Below are 19,386 nucleotides of genomic sequence, written 5' to 3' on the forward strand. Positions count from 1 at the left end.
ACGTAAATCCAGCGCGCTCAAACTTCCCATCATTCTGATTACGGTAGTAATTTTGTCACCCTCATCATGGCAAAGACACGGAGAAATGCATATGATGCAGCTTTCAAGTTGAAGGCGATAAATCTGTCTGTTGGAAAAGGAAATAGAGCTGCTGCACGGGAGCTTGGCCTTAATGTCGATGATAAGACGTTGGAAACAGCAGCGTGAGGAACTGACTCAGTGCAAAAACACAACAAAAGCTTTCAGAGGGAAGAAAAGCAGATGGCCTAAAGTATTTGCAGCCTCTCGACATCAGTGTAAATTGTGCATTTAAGGTGGTGCTCCTTGTTCAGTGGGAGGCTTGGATGACAAGTGGGGAGAAATCCTTCACTAACACGGGCCGCAGGCGAAGATCATCTTATGGTCAAGTCTGCCAGTGGGTCCTGACAGCATGGAGCATTGTCAAAAAATCCACTATCATCAACGGGGTTCGAAAGGCTGAACTGCTGCGTGTTGAAGGGGCAGTATGAGCTCAGCGGGGTATTTGCCTCCGGATGAAAGTGACGAGAGCGACAATGAAAACGATCCAACATCGGATGAAGCAATTCTGAGGCTTTTCATCTCCGACACCGAAGGAGATGACTTCAGTGGTTTCAGTGCAAAGGAGGAGGAAGATAGTGACCGATGACTTTCTTGGTAGGCCACTGTTTTAATTTTTGTTACAAGCCGTGTTTCGTTTAAAGGCTGTATAAAGTTCATTTGTTTCAATGTACCGGTAGGCACCTGCGGCTTTTAGACATGTACGGCTTATTTATGTACAAAATACATATTTTTTTATTATTCCGGCACACTACATAATGTATATGTCACTATGCATTGCCTCACATTGTAAATGAGTAACAATGTTACTCGACTGAATACCGGCCCATCGCAGACTATTGTGTTATGTTATTTCTAAGCATATCTCAATAGGAAGATTCTGACAGAGAAATGAATACCTCTCCGATGGTGTTACGTTTTGCTGCCAAAAGCCTTTTATTGCCTTGACATAAAACTCAGCGTAGAATAGTTTTTTTTCTATTTGTATTACACACTGAGAATGGGAATGGATTGTGTTTGTGTAAAAGATGTCTTTTGTCAAAGTATGCCTTCACAGTGGTTCTCCGCAGTACTTTCTTCACTTCAAACAACTGTACTGGGTGGCTCAAACGCCGATCCATTACGTAGCGTTAGTGGCGGTGAAAAAATGTTGAGAGTCGATACGGGAGAAGCCCCACTGCCTCTCAAATGACACTGGTGCCCAGTTATCAGCGGGTCCTTAACTGATCATTACCACTGCTGAAAAGCTGGTATTAATTGACCAATTAGTTCCTCTACTGCTCTGACTGTCCACTGTACTGGAGGCTTTGTCCTGGCTAACTCACAACATGGCTGTAACAACTAGGGCCAATGTTCGTTCAATTTACATTTTCACACCCTCAAAAGAGCTTATGTCATTGGCGACTTTTACTGTAGAAAACTGCCATGAGCTACCAGAGGAGCTCTTGTGATATGCAAGATTCCCTTGCACAAAATCCTTCTGCTTAAGTGTGGAATAAGTCTTACCCATCCACTCTCAAGTGCTGTATTTTCATACTGCTCTTCTATGATATAATTCCATACATTTCCGAGCTGTGGTCCTCCTTTACACGTCTCCCAAGAGAAGATTTTCTCTCTGTCTTTGTGTGCGTTTGACTGACAGCTGATTTGCTTATTTCCCCAGGCATCAAGCTATTAATGGCAAGCAGTTGTATAATAATAATAATAATAATAATATATGCCATTTAGCAGACGCTTTTATCCAAAGCGACTTACAGTCATGTGTGCGCTGTCATGTATGAGTCTGACATGTCCCTGTGCATCCCAGTAGGCCATGACATAATTATATGTTTGTATTGTAAATCAAAGCCAATTTGATTGATCACATGCAGATGTTATTGCAAGCAGACACTTAGCGACAGCTGTCTCACTCTTAGCACCTCTCGTCTTCTCCATGTTAATGTGCTCGCTCTCTCAATCACTCTCTTACCCTCTCCCCACCTCTTGGGCACTTTCTTTCCTTTTACCAAGCCTGTAGATGACCAGTACTCTGTATATGGAAATGCATATTTAACTGGCTCTGGAATGTGCTTGACGTAATCTTATACAAGGTCATAATGCAACCCGGTATTTTTCATGAAACATTTGCCCTCTGCCGTATGTCCCTCCAGTTGTGCCAGATAAATTAGGGATCATTGGGGGTGAAAACTTTCAGTCTGGGGAATCACTCATGCTTTGTCTTTGTTTTCTTCATATGTCTATTTCTGATGAGCTACCCCAGGAAAGGGCAGAAAATAGCCCATATTAATATATTTAGCCTTAGAAATAAGGTTTATGAAATAAATCATTTGCTAAAGTCAGTTAACTTTTTTTTTCACATTTTGTTGTTACAGCCGGAATTTAAAATGGATTATACTGAGATGTTTGGGGTCACTGGCCTACACACAATACTCCATAATCTACATTTTGGAATGGTGTTGAATAAATCTGGCCGGACATCTGATTTGGGAAACTTATTGTAAATTGAGAAATTGTGTGACTCAACTGAACAAAAATAATAATAAATTGTATAATGAAACCAAAATAAATGACAAAGTATGATTTTAATTGAAATTATGGGCAGAAAGACTGATTCAACTCAATCTTTCATTGAGTCAGATGCCTCGCTTTTCACAAAACCTTTTGATGTTGCCAATTACTTTTAAGGTGGAGTGGCCAGACGGAAGCCACTCCTCAGTAAAAGACACGGCAGCCTGCATGGAGTTTGCCAAGAGGCACCTAAAGGAAACAAGATTCTCTGGTCTGATGTTACCAAGATTGAACTCTTTGGCCTGAATGCCAAGCATCACGTCTGGAGGAAACCTGGCACCATCCATACCGTGAAGCATGGTGGTGGCATCATCATGCTGTGGGGATGTTTTTCAGCGGCAGTGACTGGGAGACGTAGTCAGGATCGATGGAAAGATGAACGGAGCAAATTTCAGAGAGATCCTTGATGAAAACCTGCTCCAGAGTGCTTAGGACCTCTGACTGGGGCGAAGGTTCATCTTCCAACAGGACAACGATCCTGAGTACACAACCAAGACAACACAGGAGAGGCTTCGGGACAAGCCAAAGCCCAGACTTGAACCGGATCGAACATCTCTGGCGAGATCTGAAAATAGCTGTGCAGCGACGCTACACATCCAACCTGACAGAGCTTGAGGAGCTGCAGAGTAGAATGGGAGAAACTCCCCAAATACAGGTGTGCCAAGGTTGTAGCGTCATACCCAAGAAGACACAAGGCTGTATCACTGCCAAAGTAGCTTCAACAATGTACTGAGTAAAGGGTCTGAATGCTTATGTAATTGTTTTATTTCAGTTTATTTGTAATAATTTGTAAAAATGTCTAAAAACATTTTTTTTTGTCATTATGGGGTATTGTGTGTAGATTGATGAGGAAAAAAAATTATTTATCAATTTTAGAATATGGCTGTAACCTAACAAAATGTGTAAAAAGTCAAGGGGTCTGAATACTTACCGAATGCACTGTATATCATGCATGTATGTATTGATGTCATAGAGCACTAGTCAATCATTGCGTTTATTTGAGTCTCGGTCTATGCAGTATTTATGTGGAACCCCCACTGGGGGAGACCATTATTCCATGATCCCCGAGGTCGTCTGGAGCCTCCATAACCCTGCCATCACCCCACTCGCTGACCTTAACCCATGTAATCTGATTACTAGGGCAGGGACAATACCGGTATCTCAATATTTTTTCCATGGCAAAAATGAAAACATGAAGCAGATCAAAGTCTTTGGTCCTTTAAAAACCTGCCGTATGTAAAATAGTGTGCTATAGTTACATAAATAGATCTGGCTCTGGATGACAACACAATAATGTTTGTTTCCAACATCAGGGCTCTTTTTCTAAAGAAGTTAAATCCGCTTCGTGTTTTGTTTCCTTTCCACGAACACTGACGAGTGTCGCGATACTGGTATAGTCCAATCCTACTGATTACCCCCTGACCCAAATGAACCAGTCTCCCAGTCAACTCAAATTAACATCTCCTACACACTGCGTAAACCCTCATGAACTTCAGCCGGATGTGGTGTGTGTGTGTGCCTGCTCCTGTGTGCGTGTGCGGATGTCAGATTAATTTATCCGGCTCAATTAAACCTGCGGACAGACGGACAGGGCAGGAGAGTGATACTGACACAACTGGAAGGGGGTGGGGCTGGCATGGTAGGCTGTCTGTAGCGGTGGTGAAGACACTGCAGCCAAACAGTGTCATTCAGAAGCCAGCCCTGTACACAGGCCCTGCCTGGGAGCCATTTCCAGGAAGTAGCGGGGGGCATCCACAACAAATTGGACTAGATCCATGTTACATGTCAGCTCCCTGAGAAGGAAAACTACACCGCATCAGGGACAGACTGTGTGTGTATAGTGTAGAATGAATAAAGGTGAACCATGCATATATATTGTAAAAGCAAAATGCATGTGTATGCAATATGTGTGTGTTAACTTGTCAGCGTGTGTGTCCTTTGCATATGGGTGTGCATATATGCATGTCTGTGTGTGTGCTGTGTGCATGTGTGTTTGCGCTGTGCTTGCGTTCATGTGTGTGCGTGTGTGTGTGTGCTGCCCTAGGCTTGGCTTCTGGGCCGTGAGTCTTTCCCCCCCATGCAGCATCTATATGGATTGAGGTCAGCGGGCTAAGCACCCCTCTACAGAGAGCTGTCCACCAGGGGACAAGGAGTTAGCATGCTAAAGGCAGGTAACCCTCCTGCTAGTACAACTTAACTCCCTCAGAGGGATATAGGAGTTATGAAAGAAATAATACTGGAAATGGGAACTCACTATAGCTGCTACAAAGGAAACCCCTTTTGACATCTAATAAAGCAGTGTTTTTCATGATTTCTGTTTGTGACAACTCACTTTCAGCCTTTCCTCAACTTCATACAAGCTAACCACTTCTTTGGTATTTGAATTTTTATTTTGGTATTTTATTAGGATCCCCATTAGCTGTTGCGAATGCAGCAGCTACTCTTCCTGGGGTCCACACAAAACATGTCATAATAAAGACATGAATAGACAGAACAGCTCAAGGACAGAACTACATACATTTAAACCATCACACACAGCCTACATCAGTACATACACACACAATATCTAGGTCAAATAGGGGAGAGGAGTTGTGCCATGAAGTGCTGCCTTTTTATACCAGGTTTGCTGTTCACTTGAGCAATCTGAGATGAAAGGGAGTTCCAGGCAATCATGGCTCTATATAATACTGTATGTTTTCTTGCATTTGTTCTGGATTTGGGGACTGTGATAAGACCCCTAGTGGCATGTCTGGTGGGGTAAGTGTGTGTGTCAGAGCAGTGTGTATGTTGACCATGCAAACAATTTGGATTTTTAAGCACAGTGTTTCTTATAAAAAGAAGTGTTGCAGTCAGTCTCTCCCCGACTTTTAGCCAAGAGAGACTGGCATGCATAGTATTGATATTAGTCCTCTGATTACAGTGAAGAACAGGACATGCTGCTCTGTTCTGGGCAGCTGCAGTTTTTCTAGGTCATTCTTTGCAGCACCTGACCATATGACTGAGCAATAAGGAAGATAAGATAAAACTAGAGCCGGCAGGGCGAGCTTTGTGGAGTGGGGATCCAAAAAAGCAGAGCATTGCATTATCACTGACAGACCTCTCCCCATCTTTACAACCATTGAACCAAAATGTTTTGACCATGACAGTGTACAATCCAAGGTAAAACCAAGTAATTTAGTCTTGCTCAGCATTACCCATTATTCTTTATCAGATTCAGCTGAGGTCTAGAACGTAGGGAATGATTTATACCAAATACAATGCTCTTAGTTTTAGAGATGTTCAGGAATAGTTTATTACTGGCCACCCATTCTAAAACGGAATGCAACTCTTTATTTAGGGTTGCAGTGATTAGCGTATAGGGTTGAATCATCAGGATAAATACAGTGCATTCACAAAGTATTCAGACCGCTTGACTTATTCCATATTTTGTTACATTACAGCCTTATTCTAAAATGGATTACATAGTTTTTTCCCCCCATAAATCTACACACAATACCCCATAATGACATTTCTTTTAGACATTTCTGCAAATGTATAAAAAAAAAATGGAAATATCACATTTACATAGGTATTCAGACCCTTTACTCTGTTGAAGCACCTTTGGCAGCGATTACAGCCTCGAGTCTTTTTGGGTATGACGCTACAAGATTGGCACACCTGTATTTGGGGAGATTCTCCCATTCTTATCTGCAGATCCTCTCCAGCTCTGTCAGGTTGGATGCGTCGCTGCACAGCTATTTTCAGGTCTCTCCAGAGATGTTCGATCGGGTTTAAGTCTGGCTCTGGCGAGGCCACTCAAGGACATTCAGAGACTTGTCCCGAAGCCACTCATGCGTGGTTTTGGCTGTGTGCTTAGGGTCATTGTCTTGTTGAAGGGTGAACCTTGAGTCCTGAGTGCTCTGGAGCAGGTGTTCATCAAGGATCTCTGTATTCCATTCAGCTTTCCCTCAATCCTGACTAGTCTCCCAGTCCATGCCGCTGAAAAACATCCCCACAACATGATGCTGCCACCACAATTCACCATAGGGGTGGTGCCAGGTTTCCTCCAGAAGTGATGCTTGGCATTCAGGCCAAATAGTTCAATCTTAGTTTCTTCAGATCAGAGAATCTTGTTTCTCATGGTCTGAGAGTCCTTCATGTGCCTTTTGGCAAACTCCAAGCTGGCGGTCATGTGCCTTTTACTGAGGAATGGCTTTCATCTGACCACTCTACCATGGACTTTAGTGTCCCAGAACTTTTTGGAGTTTGTGCTACAGGATGCACATTTCTGTTTGAAAAAGCTAGCCTTTGCTTTCCTAACTGCCTGTGTATATTGGTTCCTAACTTCCCTGAAAAGTTGCATATCGCGGGGGCTATTCGATGCTAAAGCAGTATGCCACTGGATGTTTTTGTGCTGGTCAAGGGCAGTTAGGTCTGGAGTGAACCAAGAGCATTTTGAATGGGGCATGCTTATTTAAGATGGTGAGGAAAGCACTTTTAAAGAATAACCAGGCATCCTCTACTGACGGAATGAGGTCAATATCCTTCCAGGATACCCGAGCCAGGTCAATTAGAAAGGCCTGCTCACTGAAGTGTTTTGAGGAGCGTTTGACAGTGATGAGGGTTGGTCGTTTGACCGCAGACCCATTATGGACGCATTCAATGAGGCAGTGACTGCTGAGATACTGGTTGAAGACAGCAGAGGTGTATTTAGAGGGAAGGTTGGTCAGGATGATATCTATGAGGGTGCCCGTGTTTACAGATTTGGGGTTGTACCTGGTAAGTTCATTGATCATTTGCGTGAGATTGAGGGCATCTAGTTTAGATTGTAGGACTGCCAGGGAGTTAAGCATGTTTCAGTTTAGGTCACCTAACAGTACGAGCTCTGAAGATAGATGGGGTGCAATCAATTCACATATGGTGTCCAAGGCACAGCTGGGGGCTGAAGGTGGTCTTTAGCAAGCGGCAACGGTGAGAGACTTGTTTCTGGAAAGGTGGATTTTTAGAAGTAGAAGCTCAAATTGTTTGGGCACAGACCTGGATAGTATGACAGAACTCTGCAGGCTATCTCTGCAGTAGATTGCAACTACGCCCCCTTTGGCAGTTCTATCTTGTCGGAAAATGTTATAGTTAGGGATGGAAATGTCAGGATTTTTTGTGGCCTTCCTAAGCCAAGATTCAGACACGGCTAGGACATCCGGGTTGGCAGAGTGTGCTAAAGCAGTGAATAAAACAAACTTAGGGAGGATGCTTCTAATGTTAACATTCATGAAACCAATGCACAAAATGCTTATTTCTCTCAAATGTTGTGTACACATTTGTTTACATTCATTTTAATGAGCATTTGTCCTTTGCCAAGATAATCAATACACCTGACAGGTGTTGCATATCAAGAAGCTGATTAACCACTTGCTCCTACCTGGCACGCAGGCGTCCCATCTAGAGCTCTGGAAATGCAAATGCGCTACGCTAAATGCTAATAGTATTAGTTAAAACTCAAACGTTCATTAAAATACACATGCAGGGTATTGAATTAAAGCTACACTCGTTGTGAATCCAGGCAACAAGTCAGATTTTTAAAATGCTTTTCGGCGAAAGCATGAGAAGCTATTATCTGATAGCATGTAACACCACAAAAGACCCGCAGGGGACGTAAACAAAATAATTAGCATATTCGGCGCTACACAAACCGCACAATAAAATATAAAACATTCATTACCTTTGACCATCTTCTTTGTTGGCACTCCTAGATGTCCCATAATCACTATTGGGTCTTTTTTTCGATTAAATCGGTCCATATATAGTCTAGATATCGTTCTATGTAGACTGTATGATAAACGGAAAAAAAGAGCGTTTCATAACGTAACGTCATTTTTTAAAAATTCATAAAGTCGACGATAAACTTTCACAAAACACTTCAAAATACTTTTGTAATGCAAATTTAGGTATTAGTACACGTTAATAAGTGATAAAATTAATCAGGAGGCGATGTAACTTCTATAGGTGTCGTCTGAAAAAAAACATAGCCGAGAGAGCTCGACCAAAACATCCGGTCGGAGAACGGAGGGAAGGAGTTCCCTTGAACCAGTTAGACCAAGAATCAATTGCGAATCAAATGACAAGACTCTAGATAACGTGTGGTAGCTGTAGGCGCTGAAACCTCGGTCTCATGTAATTCAGTTCACTTTGAACAATTCCTGGAAGTAAGCGCAAGGATATTTATTTCCATTTTCAGTGATCAGGTTTTCCTGCGCTATTCGATGAAACTCACGCTCTGTTAACGTCACAGCCGTGATTTACCCAGTTTTAGAAACGTCAGAGTGTTTGCTATCCACACATACTAATAATATGCATATACTATATTCCTGGCATGAGTAGCAGGGCGCTGAAATGTTGCGCGATTTTTAACAGAATGTTCGAAAAAGTAGAGGGTCGACTTAACAGGTTAAACGGCATGATCATTACACAGGTGCACCTTGTGCTGGGGACAATAAAAGGCCACTCTAAAATGTGTAGTCACACAACACAATACCACAGATGTCAAGTTTTGAGGGTGTGTGCAATTGACATGCTGACTGCAGGAATGTCCACCAAAGCTGTTGCCAGAGAATGTCATGTTCATTTATCTACCATAAGCCACCTCCAACATCATTTTAGAGAAACTGGCCTCAACTGCAGACCACGGCGACTTGAGGGCGAGCGGTTTTCTGATGTGACGTTGTGAACAGAGTGTCCAATTGTGGGGTTATGGTATGGGCAGGCATAAGCTACGGACAACAGACACCAATACATTTTATCGATGGCAATTTGAATGTACTGAGTTAACGTGACGAGAACTTGAGACCCATTGTCGTGCCATTTATCCGCCACCATTACCTCATGTTTCAGCATGATAATGCATGGCCCCATGTCGCATGGATCTGTACACAATTCCTGGGATGCTCTGGATTGACGTGCACGACAACATGTTTCAGTTCCCACCAATATCCAGCAACATTATAAAGCAATTGAAGAGGAGTGGGATAACTTTCCACAGGCCACAATCAACAGCCTGATAAACTCTGTTACATGATGCAAATGGTGGTCACACCAGATAAAACAAATCAAAATCAAATCAAATGTATTTATATAGCCCTTCGTACATCAGCTGATATCTCAAAGTGCTGTACAGAAACCCAGTCTAAAACCCCAAACAGCAAGCAATGCAGGTGTAGAAGCACGGTGGCTAGGAAAAACTCCCTAGAAAGGCCAAAACCTAGGAAGAAACCTAGTGTCATGCAGGTGAAAGAGGACCCAAAAGCGACTTGGCGAAAACAGAGTCTTTAATCCAGTAAAGTGAATACAAACAAAAAACACAACTTTCACTCGAAATGATGAGGACAAACTGGAGACTCGATCTTGAACAGCAGGTGAACAGCAGGTTGCCTCGGGAAGGCACTCGAACCAGACAGACTCAGACACCTGCTCACCACGCAGCATCTGAGGAAAACACGACACGACAGGGCGATACACAATCACAGCACGGTGAATTCTAAACAAGGAACCGACAGGACAGGAACGGAACACAAAGGAAGAAATAGGGACTCTAATCAGGGGAAAGGATCGGGAACAGGTGTGGGAAGACTAAATGATTGATTAGGGGAATAGGAACAGCTGGGAGCAGGAACGGAACGATAGAGAGAAGAGAGAGCGAGAGAGTGAGAGAGGGAGGGGGAGAGAGAGGGATAGAAAGAGGGAAAGAACCTAATAAGACCAGCAGAGGGAAACGAATAGAATGGGGAGCACAGGGACAAGACATGATAATAAATGACAAACATGACAGTACCCCCACTCACCGAGCTCCTCCTGGCGCACTCGAGGAGGAATCCTGGCGGCAACGGAGGAAATCATCAATGAGTGAACGGTCCAGCACGTCCCGAGACGGAACCCAACTCCTCTCCTCAGGACCGTAACCCTCCCAATCCACTAAGTATTGGTGACCCCGTCCCGAGAACGCATGTCCATGATCTTATGTACCTTGTAAATAGGTGCGCTCTCGACAAGGACGGGAGGGGGGAGGGAAGACGAACGGGGTGCGAAGAAAGGGCTTAACACAGGAGACATGGAAGACAGGATGGACGCGACGAAGATGTCGCGGAAGAAGCAGTCGCACAGCGACAGGATTGACGACCTGGGAAACACGGAACGGACCAATGAACCGCGGAGTCAACTTACGAGAAGCTGTCGTAAGAGGAAGGTTGCGAGTGGAAAGCCACACTCTCTGGCCGCAACAATACCTTGGACTCTTAATCCTGCGTTTATTGGCGGCTCTCACAGTCTGTGCCCTGTAACGGCAAAGTGCAGACCTCACCCTCCTCCAGGTGCGCTCACAACGTTGGACAAATGCTTGAGCGGAGGGAACGCTGGACTCGGCAAGCTGGGATGAGAACAGAGGAGGCTGGTAACCCAGACTACTCTGAAACGGAGATAACCCGGTAGCAGACGAAGGAAGCGAATTGTGAGCGTATTCTGCCCAGGGGAGCTGTTCTGCCCAAGACGCAGGGTTTCTGAAAGAAAGGCTGCGTAGTATGCGACCAATCGTCTGATTGGCCCTCTCTGCTTGACCGTTAGACTGGGGATGAAACCCGGAAGAGAGACTGACGGACGCACCAATCAAACGACAGAACTCCCTCAAAACTGTGACGTGAATTGCGGGCCTCTGTCTGAAACGGCGTCTAACGGGAGGCCATGAATTCTGAATACATTCTCGATAATGATTTGTGCCGTCTCCTTAGCGGAAGGAAGTTTAGCGAGGGGAATGAAATGTGCCGCCTTAGAGAACCTATCGACAACCGTAAGAATCACAGTCTTCCCCGCAGACAAAGGCAGACCGGTAATGAAGTCTAGGGCGATGTGAGACCATGGTCGAGAAGGAATGGGGAGCGGTCTGAGACGACCGGCAGGAGGAGAGTTACCCGACTTAGTCTGCGCGCAGTCCGAACAAGCAGCCACGAAACGGCGCGTGTCACGCTCCTGAGTCGGCCACCAAAAGCGCTGGCGAATAGACGCAAGAGTGCCTCGAACACCGGGATGACCAGCTAACTTGGCAGAGTGAGCCCACTGAAGAACAGCCAGACGAGTGGAAACAGGAACGAAAAGGAGGTTACTAGGACAAGCGCGGCGACGCAGTGTGCGTGAGTGCTTGCTTAACCTGTCTCTCAATTCCCCAGACTGTTAACCCGACAACACGCCCATAAGGAAGAATCCCCTCGGGATCAGTAGAAGCCACAGAAGAACTAAACAGACGGGATAAGGCATCAGGCTTGGTGTTCTTGCTACCCGGACGGTAAGAAATCACAAACTCGAAACGAGCGAAAAACAACGCCCAACGAGCTTGACGGGCATTAAGTCGTTTGGCAGAACGGATGTACTCAAGGTTCTTATGGTCTGTCCAAACGACAAAAGGAACGGTCGCCCCCTCCAACCACTGTCGCCATTCGCCTAGGGCTAAGCGGATGGCGAGCAGTTCACGGTTACCCACATCATAGTTGCGCTCAGATGGCGACAGGCGATGAGAAAAATAAGCGCAAGGATGAACCTTATCGTCAGACTGGAAGCGCTGGGATAGAATGGCTCCCACGCCTACCTCTGAAGCGTCAACCTCGACAATGAATTGTCTAGTGACGTCAGGAGTAACGAGGATAGGAGCGGACGTAAAACGTTCTTTTAGAAGATCAAAAGCTCCCTGGGCGGAACCGGACCACTTAAAACACGTCTTGACAGAAGTAAGAGCTGTGAGAGGGGCAGCAACTTGACCGAAATTACGAATGAAACGCCGATAGAAATTAGCGAAACCTAAAAAGCGCTGCAACTCGACACGTGACCTTGGAACGGGCCAATCACTGACAGCTTGGACCTTAGCGGAATCCATCTGAATGCCTTCAGCGGAAATAACGGAACCGAGAAAAGTAACGGAGGAGACATGAAAAGAGCACTTCTCAGCCTTTACGTAGAGACAATTCTCTAAAAGGCGCTGTAGAACACGTCGAACGTGCTGAACATGAATCTCGAGTGACGGAGATAAAATCAGGATATCGTCAAGATAGACAAAAACAAAGATGTTCAGCATGTCTCTCAGAACATCATTAACTAATGCCTGAAAAACAGCTGGCGCATTGGCGAGACCGAACGGCAGAACCCGGTACTCAAAATGCCCTAACGGAGTGTTAAACGCCGTTTTCCACTCGTCCCCCTCTCTGATGCGCACGAGATGGTAAGCGTTACGAAGGTCCAACTTAGTAAAGCACCTGGCTCCCTGCAGAATCTCGAAGGCTGATGACATAAGGGGAAGCGGATAACGATTCTTAACCGTTATGTCATTCAGCCCTCGATAATCCACGCAGGGGCGCAGAGTACCGTCCTTCTTCTTAACAAAAAAGAACCCCGCCCCGGCCGGAGAGGAAGAAGGCACTATGGTACCGGCGTCAAGAGACACAGACAAATAATCCTCGAGAGCCTTACGTTCGGGAGCCGACAGAGAGTATAGTCTACCCCGAGGAGGAGTGGTCCCCGGAAGGAGATCAATACTACAATCATACGACCGGTGAGGAGGAAGGGAGTTGGCTCGGGACCGACTGAAGACCGTGCGCAGATCATGATATTCCTCCGGCACTCCTGTCAAATCGCCAGGTTCCTCCTGAGAAGTAGGGACAGAAGAAACGGGAGGGATGGCAGACATTAAACACTTCACATGACAAGAAACGTTCCAGGATAGGATAGAATTACTAGACCAATTAATAGAAGGATTATGACATACTAGCCAGGGATGACCCAAAACAACAGGTGTAAACGGTGAACGGAAAATCAAAAAAGAAATAGTCTCACTGTGGTTACCAGATACTGTGAGGGTTAAAGGTAGTGTCTCAAATCTGATACTGGGAAGATGACTACCATCTAAGGCGAACATGGGCGTAGGCTTCTCTAACTCTCTGAAAGGAATGTCATGTTTCCGAACCCATGCTTCGTCCATGAAACAACCCTCAGCCCCAGAGTCTATCAAGGCACTACATGTAGCACCCGAACCGGTCCAGCGTAGATGGACCGACAAAGTAGTACAGGATTTTGATGGAGAGACTTGAGTAGTTGCGCTCACCTGTAGCCCTCCGCTTACAGATGAGCTCTGGCTTTTACTGGACATGAATTAACAAAATGTCCAGCAACTCCGCAATAGAGGCACAGGCGGTTGGTGATCCTCCGTTCCCTCTCTTTAGTCGAGATGCGAATCCCTCCCAGCTGCATGGGCTCAGTCTCTGAGCCAGAGGAGGGAGATGGTTGCGATGCGGAGCAGGGAAACACCGTTGATGCGAGCTCTCTTCCACGAGCCCGGTGACGAAGATCTACCCGTCGTTCTATGCGGATGGCGAGAGCAATCAAAGAGTCCACATCTGAAGGAACCTCCCGGGAGAGAATCTCATCCTTAACCACTGCGTGGAGTCCCTCCAGAAAACGAGCGAGCAGCGCCGGCTCGTTCCACTCACTAGAGGCAGCAAGAGTGCGAAACTCAATAGAATAATCCGTTATGGACCGTTCACCTTGGCATAAGGAAGCCAGGGCCCTAGAAGCCTCCCTACCAAAAACTGAACGGTCAAAAACCCGAATCATCTCCTCTTTAAAGTTCTGGAACTTGTTAGAGCAATCAGCCCTTGCCTCCCAGATAGCTGTGCCCCATTCTCGAGCCCGGCCAGTAAGGAGTGAAATGACGTAAGCAACCCGAGCTCTCTCTCTAGAGTATGTGTTGGGTTGGAGAGAGAACACAATCTCACACTGCGTGAGAAAGGAGCGGCACTCAGTGGGCTGCCCGGAGTAGCAAGGTGGGTTATTAACCCTAGGTTCTGGAGGCTCGGCAGGCCAGGAAGTAACAGGTGGCACGAGACGTAGACTCTGGAACTGTCCAGAGAGGTCGGAAACCTGAGCGGCCAGGTTCTCCACGGCATGGCGAGCAGCAGACAATTCCTGCTCGTGTCTGCCGAGCATGGCTCCTTGGATCTCGACGGCAGTGTAACGAGCGTCTGAAGTCGCTGGGTCCATTCCTTGGTCGGTTCCTTCTGTCATGCAGGTGAAAGAGGACCCAAAAGCGACTTGGCGAAAACAGAGTCTTTAATCCAGTAAAGTGAATACAAACAAAAAACACAACTTTCACTCGAAATGATGAGGACAAACTGGAGACTCGATCTTGAACAGCAGGTGAACAGCAGGTTGCCTCGGGAAGGCACTCGAACCAGACAGACTCAGACACCTGCTCACCACGCAGCATCTGAGGAAAACACGACACGACAGGGCGATACACAATCACAGCACGGTGAATTCTAAACAAGGAACCGACAGGACAGGAACGGAACACAAAGGAAGAAATAGGGACTCTAATCAGGGGAAAGGATCGGGAACAGGTGTGGGAAGACTAAATGATTGATTAGGGGAATAGGAACAGCTGGGAGCAGGAACGGAACGATAGAGAGAAGAGAGAGCGAGAGAGTGAGAGAGGGAGGGGGAGAGAGAGGGATAGAAAGAGGGAAAGAACCTAATAAGACCAGCAGAGGGAAACGAATAGAATGGGGAGCACAGGGACAAGACATGATAATAAATGACAAACATGACACCTAGAGAGGAACCAGGCTATGTGGGGTGGCCAGTCCTCTTCTGGCTGTGCCGGGTGGCTATTATAACAGAACATGGCCAAGATGTTGTAGAGCATGGCGCTTGTAACGCCAGGGTAGTGGGTTTCGATCCCCGGGACCACCCATACGTAGAATGTATGCACACATGACTGTAAGTCGCTTTGGATAAAAGCGTCTGCTAAATGGCATATATTATTATTATTATTATATATTTATGTTCAAATGTTCATAAATGACCAGCATGGTCAAATAATAATAAGGCAGAACAGTTGAAACTGGAGCAGCAGCACGGCCAGGTGGACTGGGGACAGCAAGGAGTCATCATGTCAGGTCGTCCTGGGGCATGGTCCTAGGGCTCAGGTCCTCCGAGAGAGAGAAAGAAAGAGAGAATTAGAGAGAGCACATGTGGGGTGGCCAGTCCTCTTCTGGCTGTGCCGGGTGGAGATTATAACAGAACATGGCCAAGATGTTCAAATGTTCATAAATGACCAGCATGGTCGAATAATAATAAGGCTGAACAGTTGAAACTGGAGCAGCAGCACAGCCAGGTGGACTGGGGACAGCAAGGAGTCATCATGTCAGGTAGTCCTGGGGCATGGTCCTAGGGCTCAGGTCCTCCGAGAGAGAGAAAGAAAGAGAGAAGGAGAGAATTAGAGAACGCACACTTAGATTCACACAGGACATCGAATAGGACAGGAGAAGTACTCCAGATATAACAAACTGACCCTAGCCCCCCGACACAAACTACTGCAGCATAAATACTGGAGGCTGAGACAGGAGGGGCCAGGAGACACTGTGGCCCCATCCGAGATACTGACTGGTTTTCTGATGAAATTGTATTATACTTTTATTTTAAGGTGTCTTAAGTGATATGATATGCTATTCTATAAAATACTCTTGTCTGTTCTTTCCTAGCCCGCGTTTGCAGCTGCTGTTGCTAACTCAACGGCTAGGAGGCATCACTTCTGTAGTGAATAAGAGTTCAAAGTTCATACCATTCGCAACCAAAGCTCACGCTGAGGTTGGCTTCGTTCTGTAGTTGACATGTTAGTCCTTTTAACGCAGAGTCTGCAGACCAGACGTACCTAGAACAGGAGTTTACTTTTTTGTCAAGGCTTTATATAGTGGAGCGAGAAGGGTGTGTTTGAAAAGTTTTATAACCCATGTCTCTTCACAGGGATGGGCCACTGATTGAGCAGAGCCCTAACCTTATGAAAACCCAAATCTCATCTCATTTGGAAGCTAAAATTACATTTAATCTTTTCACCAATAATTTTATATTCAAACATTTAAATTGAACAACAATTCCATGTGAATCCGATAACTATAATGTGCAAACTATCCACTGTAGAGTTTATGTGATCTTATCATTGATGAGAATGTCTCAGATGACAACCGAACTGACATCATATTCATTTAGTACCACCGCATATGTTCAATTGGTCGGATTACCAGAATATAGTTAATTTCCCCCCTCCTTCTGATGTTCCCAGAATCTCTATGTTAACCAAAGGATTTTCAAATGTCACATCAGTAGGGTAGAGAGAGGAAAAAGGGGGGAGAGGTATTTATGACTGTCATAAACCTACCCCCAGGCCAATGTCAGGTGTCTGTGACCCAGTCATGTAAAATCCATAGATTAGGGGCTAATGAATTCATTTCAAATGACTGATTTCCTTATATGAACTGTAACTCAGTAAAATCTTTGAAATTATTGCATGTTGCGTTTATTTTTGTTCATTATATATTGATCTGATTGCTCAGTTAGATGTTACCGGTTTTACCTGTCTCTAGCTGTAGATGAAGAAGGTATCCTACAGCTACTCTTGCGTGGCCTGTTGTATGTACACACTCTTAACTTGTCTGTAGATCATGGGGGTAATGTACAGCAGGGCTCTGGTCTGATAGAAGATTGAACTCTCTCTTCCTCCCCCTCTATCTCTCTCTCCCAACCCTCGCTCACTTTCTCTCCTCCCTCTCTCTCTGTGTAGATAATGAAGGAGGTGTGTCGGGCTCTGGGGAACGCAGCAGCTGATGACAGTAAGCTGTTGCTGCTCAGTGCTGTGGGGAGTATCTTCTGCAGTGGCCTGGACCCGTCCTACCTGATAGGACGCCTCTCCACAGACCGCAGGAAAGAGAGCAGCCGCATTGCTGACGCTGTACGGTAAGAGAGGAACATAAGATGTCTTACCAAGACAAATGATCTTAGTGCACTGGCAGATCATTTTTCATACTTTAAACTAAGAAAAGCTGCTTGCCCTGATTTGCCTAAAGCAGGATAAGTACAAAGACACAATCATATTGTACTGCATAGTTTATACTCACTGTTTTGTGTCTCCTCTCCCAGGGACTTTGTGCTGGCGTTTATCCACTTTAAGAAGCCCATCGTGGTGGCCATCAACGGGCCTGCCCTGGGCCTGGGGGCCGCTATCCTGCCCCTATGTGACGTGGTGTGGGCCAGCGAGCGGGCCTGGTTCCAAACGCCCTGTGCCGCCCTCCGCCTCACCCCCTCAGGCTGCTCCTCCTACACCTTCCCCCAGATCCTGGGAGTGGCTCTGGTGAGTCTGGTTGCCTGGTCCACTGTGCAGGTTTTTGTTCAAGCCCTGCAGTAAAACACGATTCAACTAATTATTCAATGTTTTACATGTACATTACATTGTTGTACACTTTAAAAATATATATCTCCCTGTCCCCGCCTCTCACCCTGACAGACCAATGAGATGCTGTTCTGCGGGAGGAAGCTCACGGCACAGGAAGCCTGCAGCCGGGGCCTGGTGTCCCAGGTCTTCTGGCCAACCACGTTCAACCAGGAAGTGATGCTGCGTGTGAAAGAGATGTCCACCTGCAGTGCTATGGTAAGCTTTTCTGACAGAGATAGTCATGTAGAGCTGAATTTATATATCCCAGAACTTGCGCTAGGAGCCTGCCAGGAGCATTGGTCTGTAAATTGAATAAAACTCTTAGATAATATTATCTAACCACAAATAAGTGAAGCGTGCAATGTACAATTGAAGTCGGAAGTTTATATACACTTAGGTTGGAGTCATTAAAACTCATTTTTCAACCACTCCACACATTTCTTGTTAACAAACTAGTTTTGGCAAGTCGGTTAGGACATCTAATTGTGCAAGACACAATGAATTTTTCCAGCAATTGTTTACAGACAGATTATTTAATTTATAATTCACTGTATCACAATTCCAGTGGGTCAGAAGTTTACATACACTAAGTTGACTGTGCCTTTAAACAGCTTGGAAAATTCCAGAATATTATGTCATGGCTTTAGAAGCTTCTGATAGGCTATTTGACATCATTTGAGTCAGTTGGAGGTGTACCTGTGGATGTATATCAAGGCCAACCTTCAAACTCAGTGCCTCTTTGCTTGACATCATGGGAAAATCAAAAGAAATCAGCCAATCAGCCAAGGTCTACAAAAACATTATAGACCTCCACAAGTCTGAGTCATCTTTGGGTGCAATTTCCAAACATCTGAAGGTACCACGTTCATCTGTACAAACAATAGTACTCAAGTACACATCATGGGACCACGCAGCCATCATACCGCTCAGGAAGGAGACGTGTTCTTTCTCCTAGAGATTAACGTACTTTAGTGCGAAAAGTGCAAATCAATCCCAGAACAACAGCAAAGGACCTTGTGAAGATGCTGGAGCAAACAAAAGTATCAATATCCACAGTAAAACGAGTCCTATATCAACATAACCTGTAAGGCCGCTCAGCAAGGAAGAAGCCACTGCTCCAAAACCACCATAAAAAAAGCCAGACTTCGGTTTGCAACTGCACATGGGGCCAAAGATCATACTTTTTAGAGAAATGTCCTCTGGTCTGATGAAACAAAAATAACTGTTTGGCCATAATGACCATAGTTATGTTTGATGGAACAAAGGGGAGGTTTGCAAGCCGAAGAACACCATCCCAACCGTGAAGCACATGGGTGGCAGCATCATGTTGTGTAGGTGCTTTGCTACAAAAGGGACTGGTGCACTTCACAAAATATATGGCATCATGGGGCAGGAAAATCATGTGGATGTATTGAAGCAACACCTCAAGACATCAGTCAGGATGTTAAAGCTTGGTCGCAAATGGGTCT

At 45.5% G+C, this 19,386-nt stretch overlaps 1 protein-coding gene across 2 annotated transcripts in view; it reads left to right on the forward strand.

The window, feature by feature from the left end:
• The window catches only part of LOC124035658 (chromodomain Y-like protein 2), a 78,118-nt gene that overhangs the window by 51,439 nt on the left and 7,293 nt on the right, over window positions 1–19,386 (forward strand). For both annotated transcript variants that reach the window (XM_046349225.1, XM_046349224.1), the window contains exons 4-6: window positions 17,270–17,442; window positions 17,626–17,836; window positions 17,990–18,133. In XM_046349225.1, coding sequence (XP_046205181.1) covers window positions 17,270–17,442; window positions 17,626–17,836; window positions 17,990–18,133 — 528 coding nt within the window. The remainder of the gene's footprint in view (window positions 1–17,269; window positions 17,443–17,625; window positions 17,837–17,989; window positions 18,134–19,386) is intronic.

The sequence above is a fragment of the Oncorhynchus gorbuscha genome, linkage group LG05, assembly GCF_021184085.1.
Source record: "Oncorhynchus gorbuscha isolate QuinsamMale2020 ecotype Even-year linkage group LG05, OgorEven_v1.0, whole genome shotgun sequence".
Lineage (NCBI taxonomy): Eukaryota > Metazoa > Chordata > Actinopteri > Salmoniformes > Salmonidae > Oncorhynchus > Oncorhynchus gorbuscha.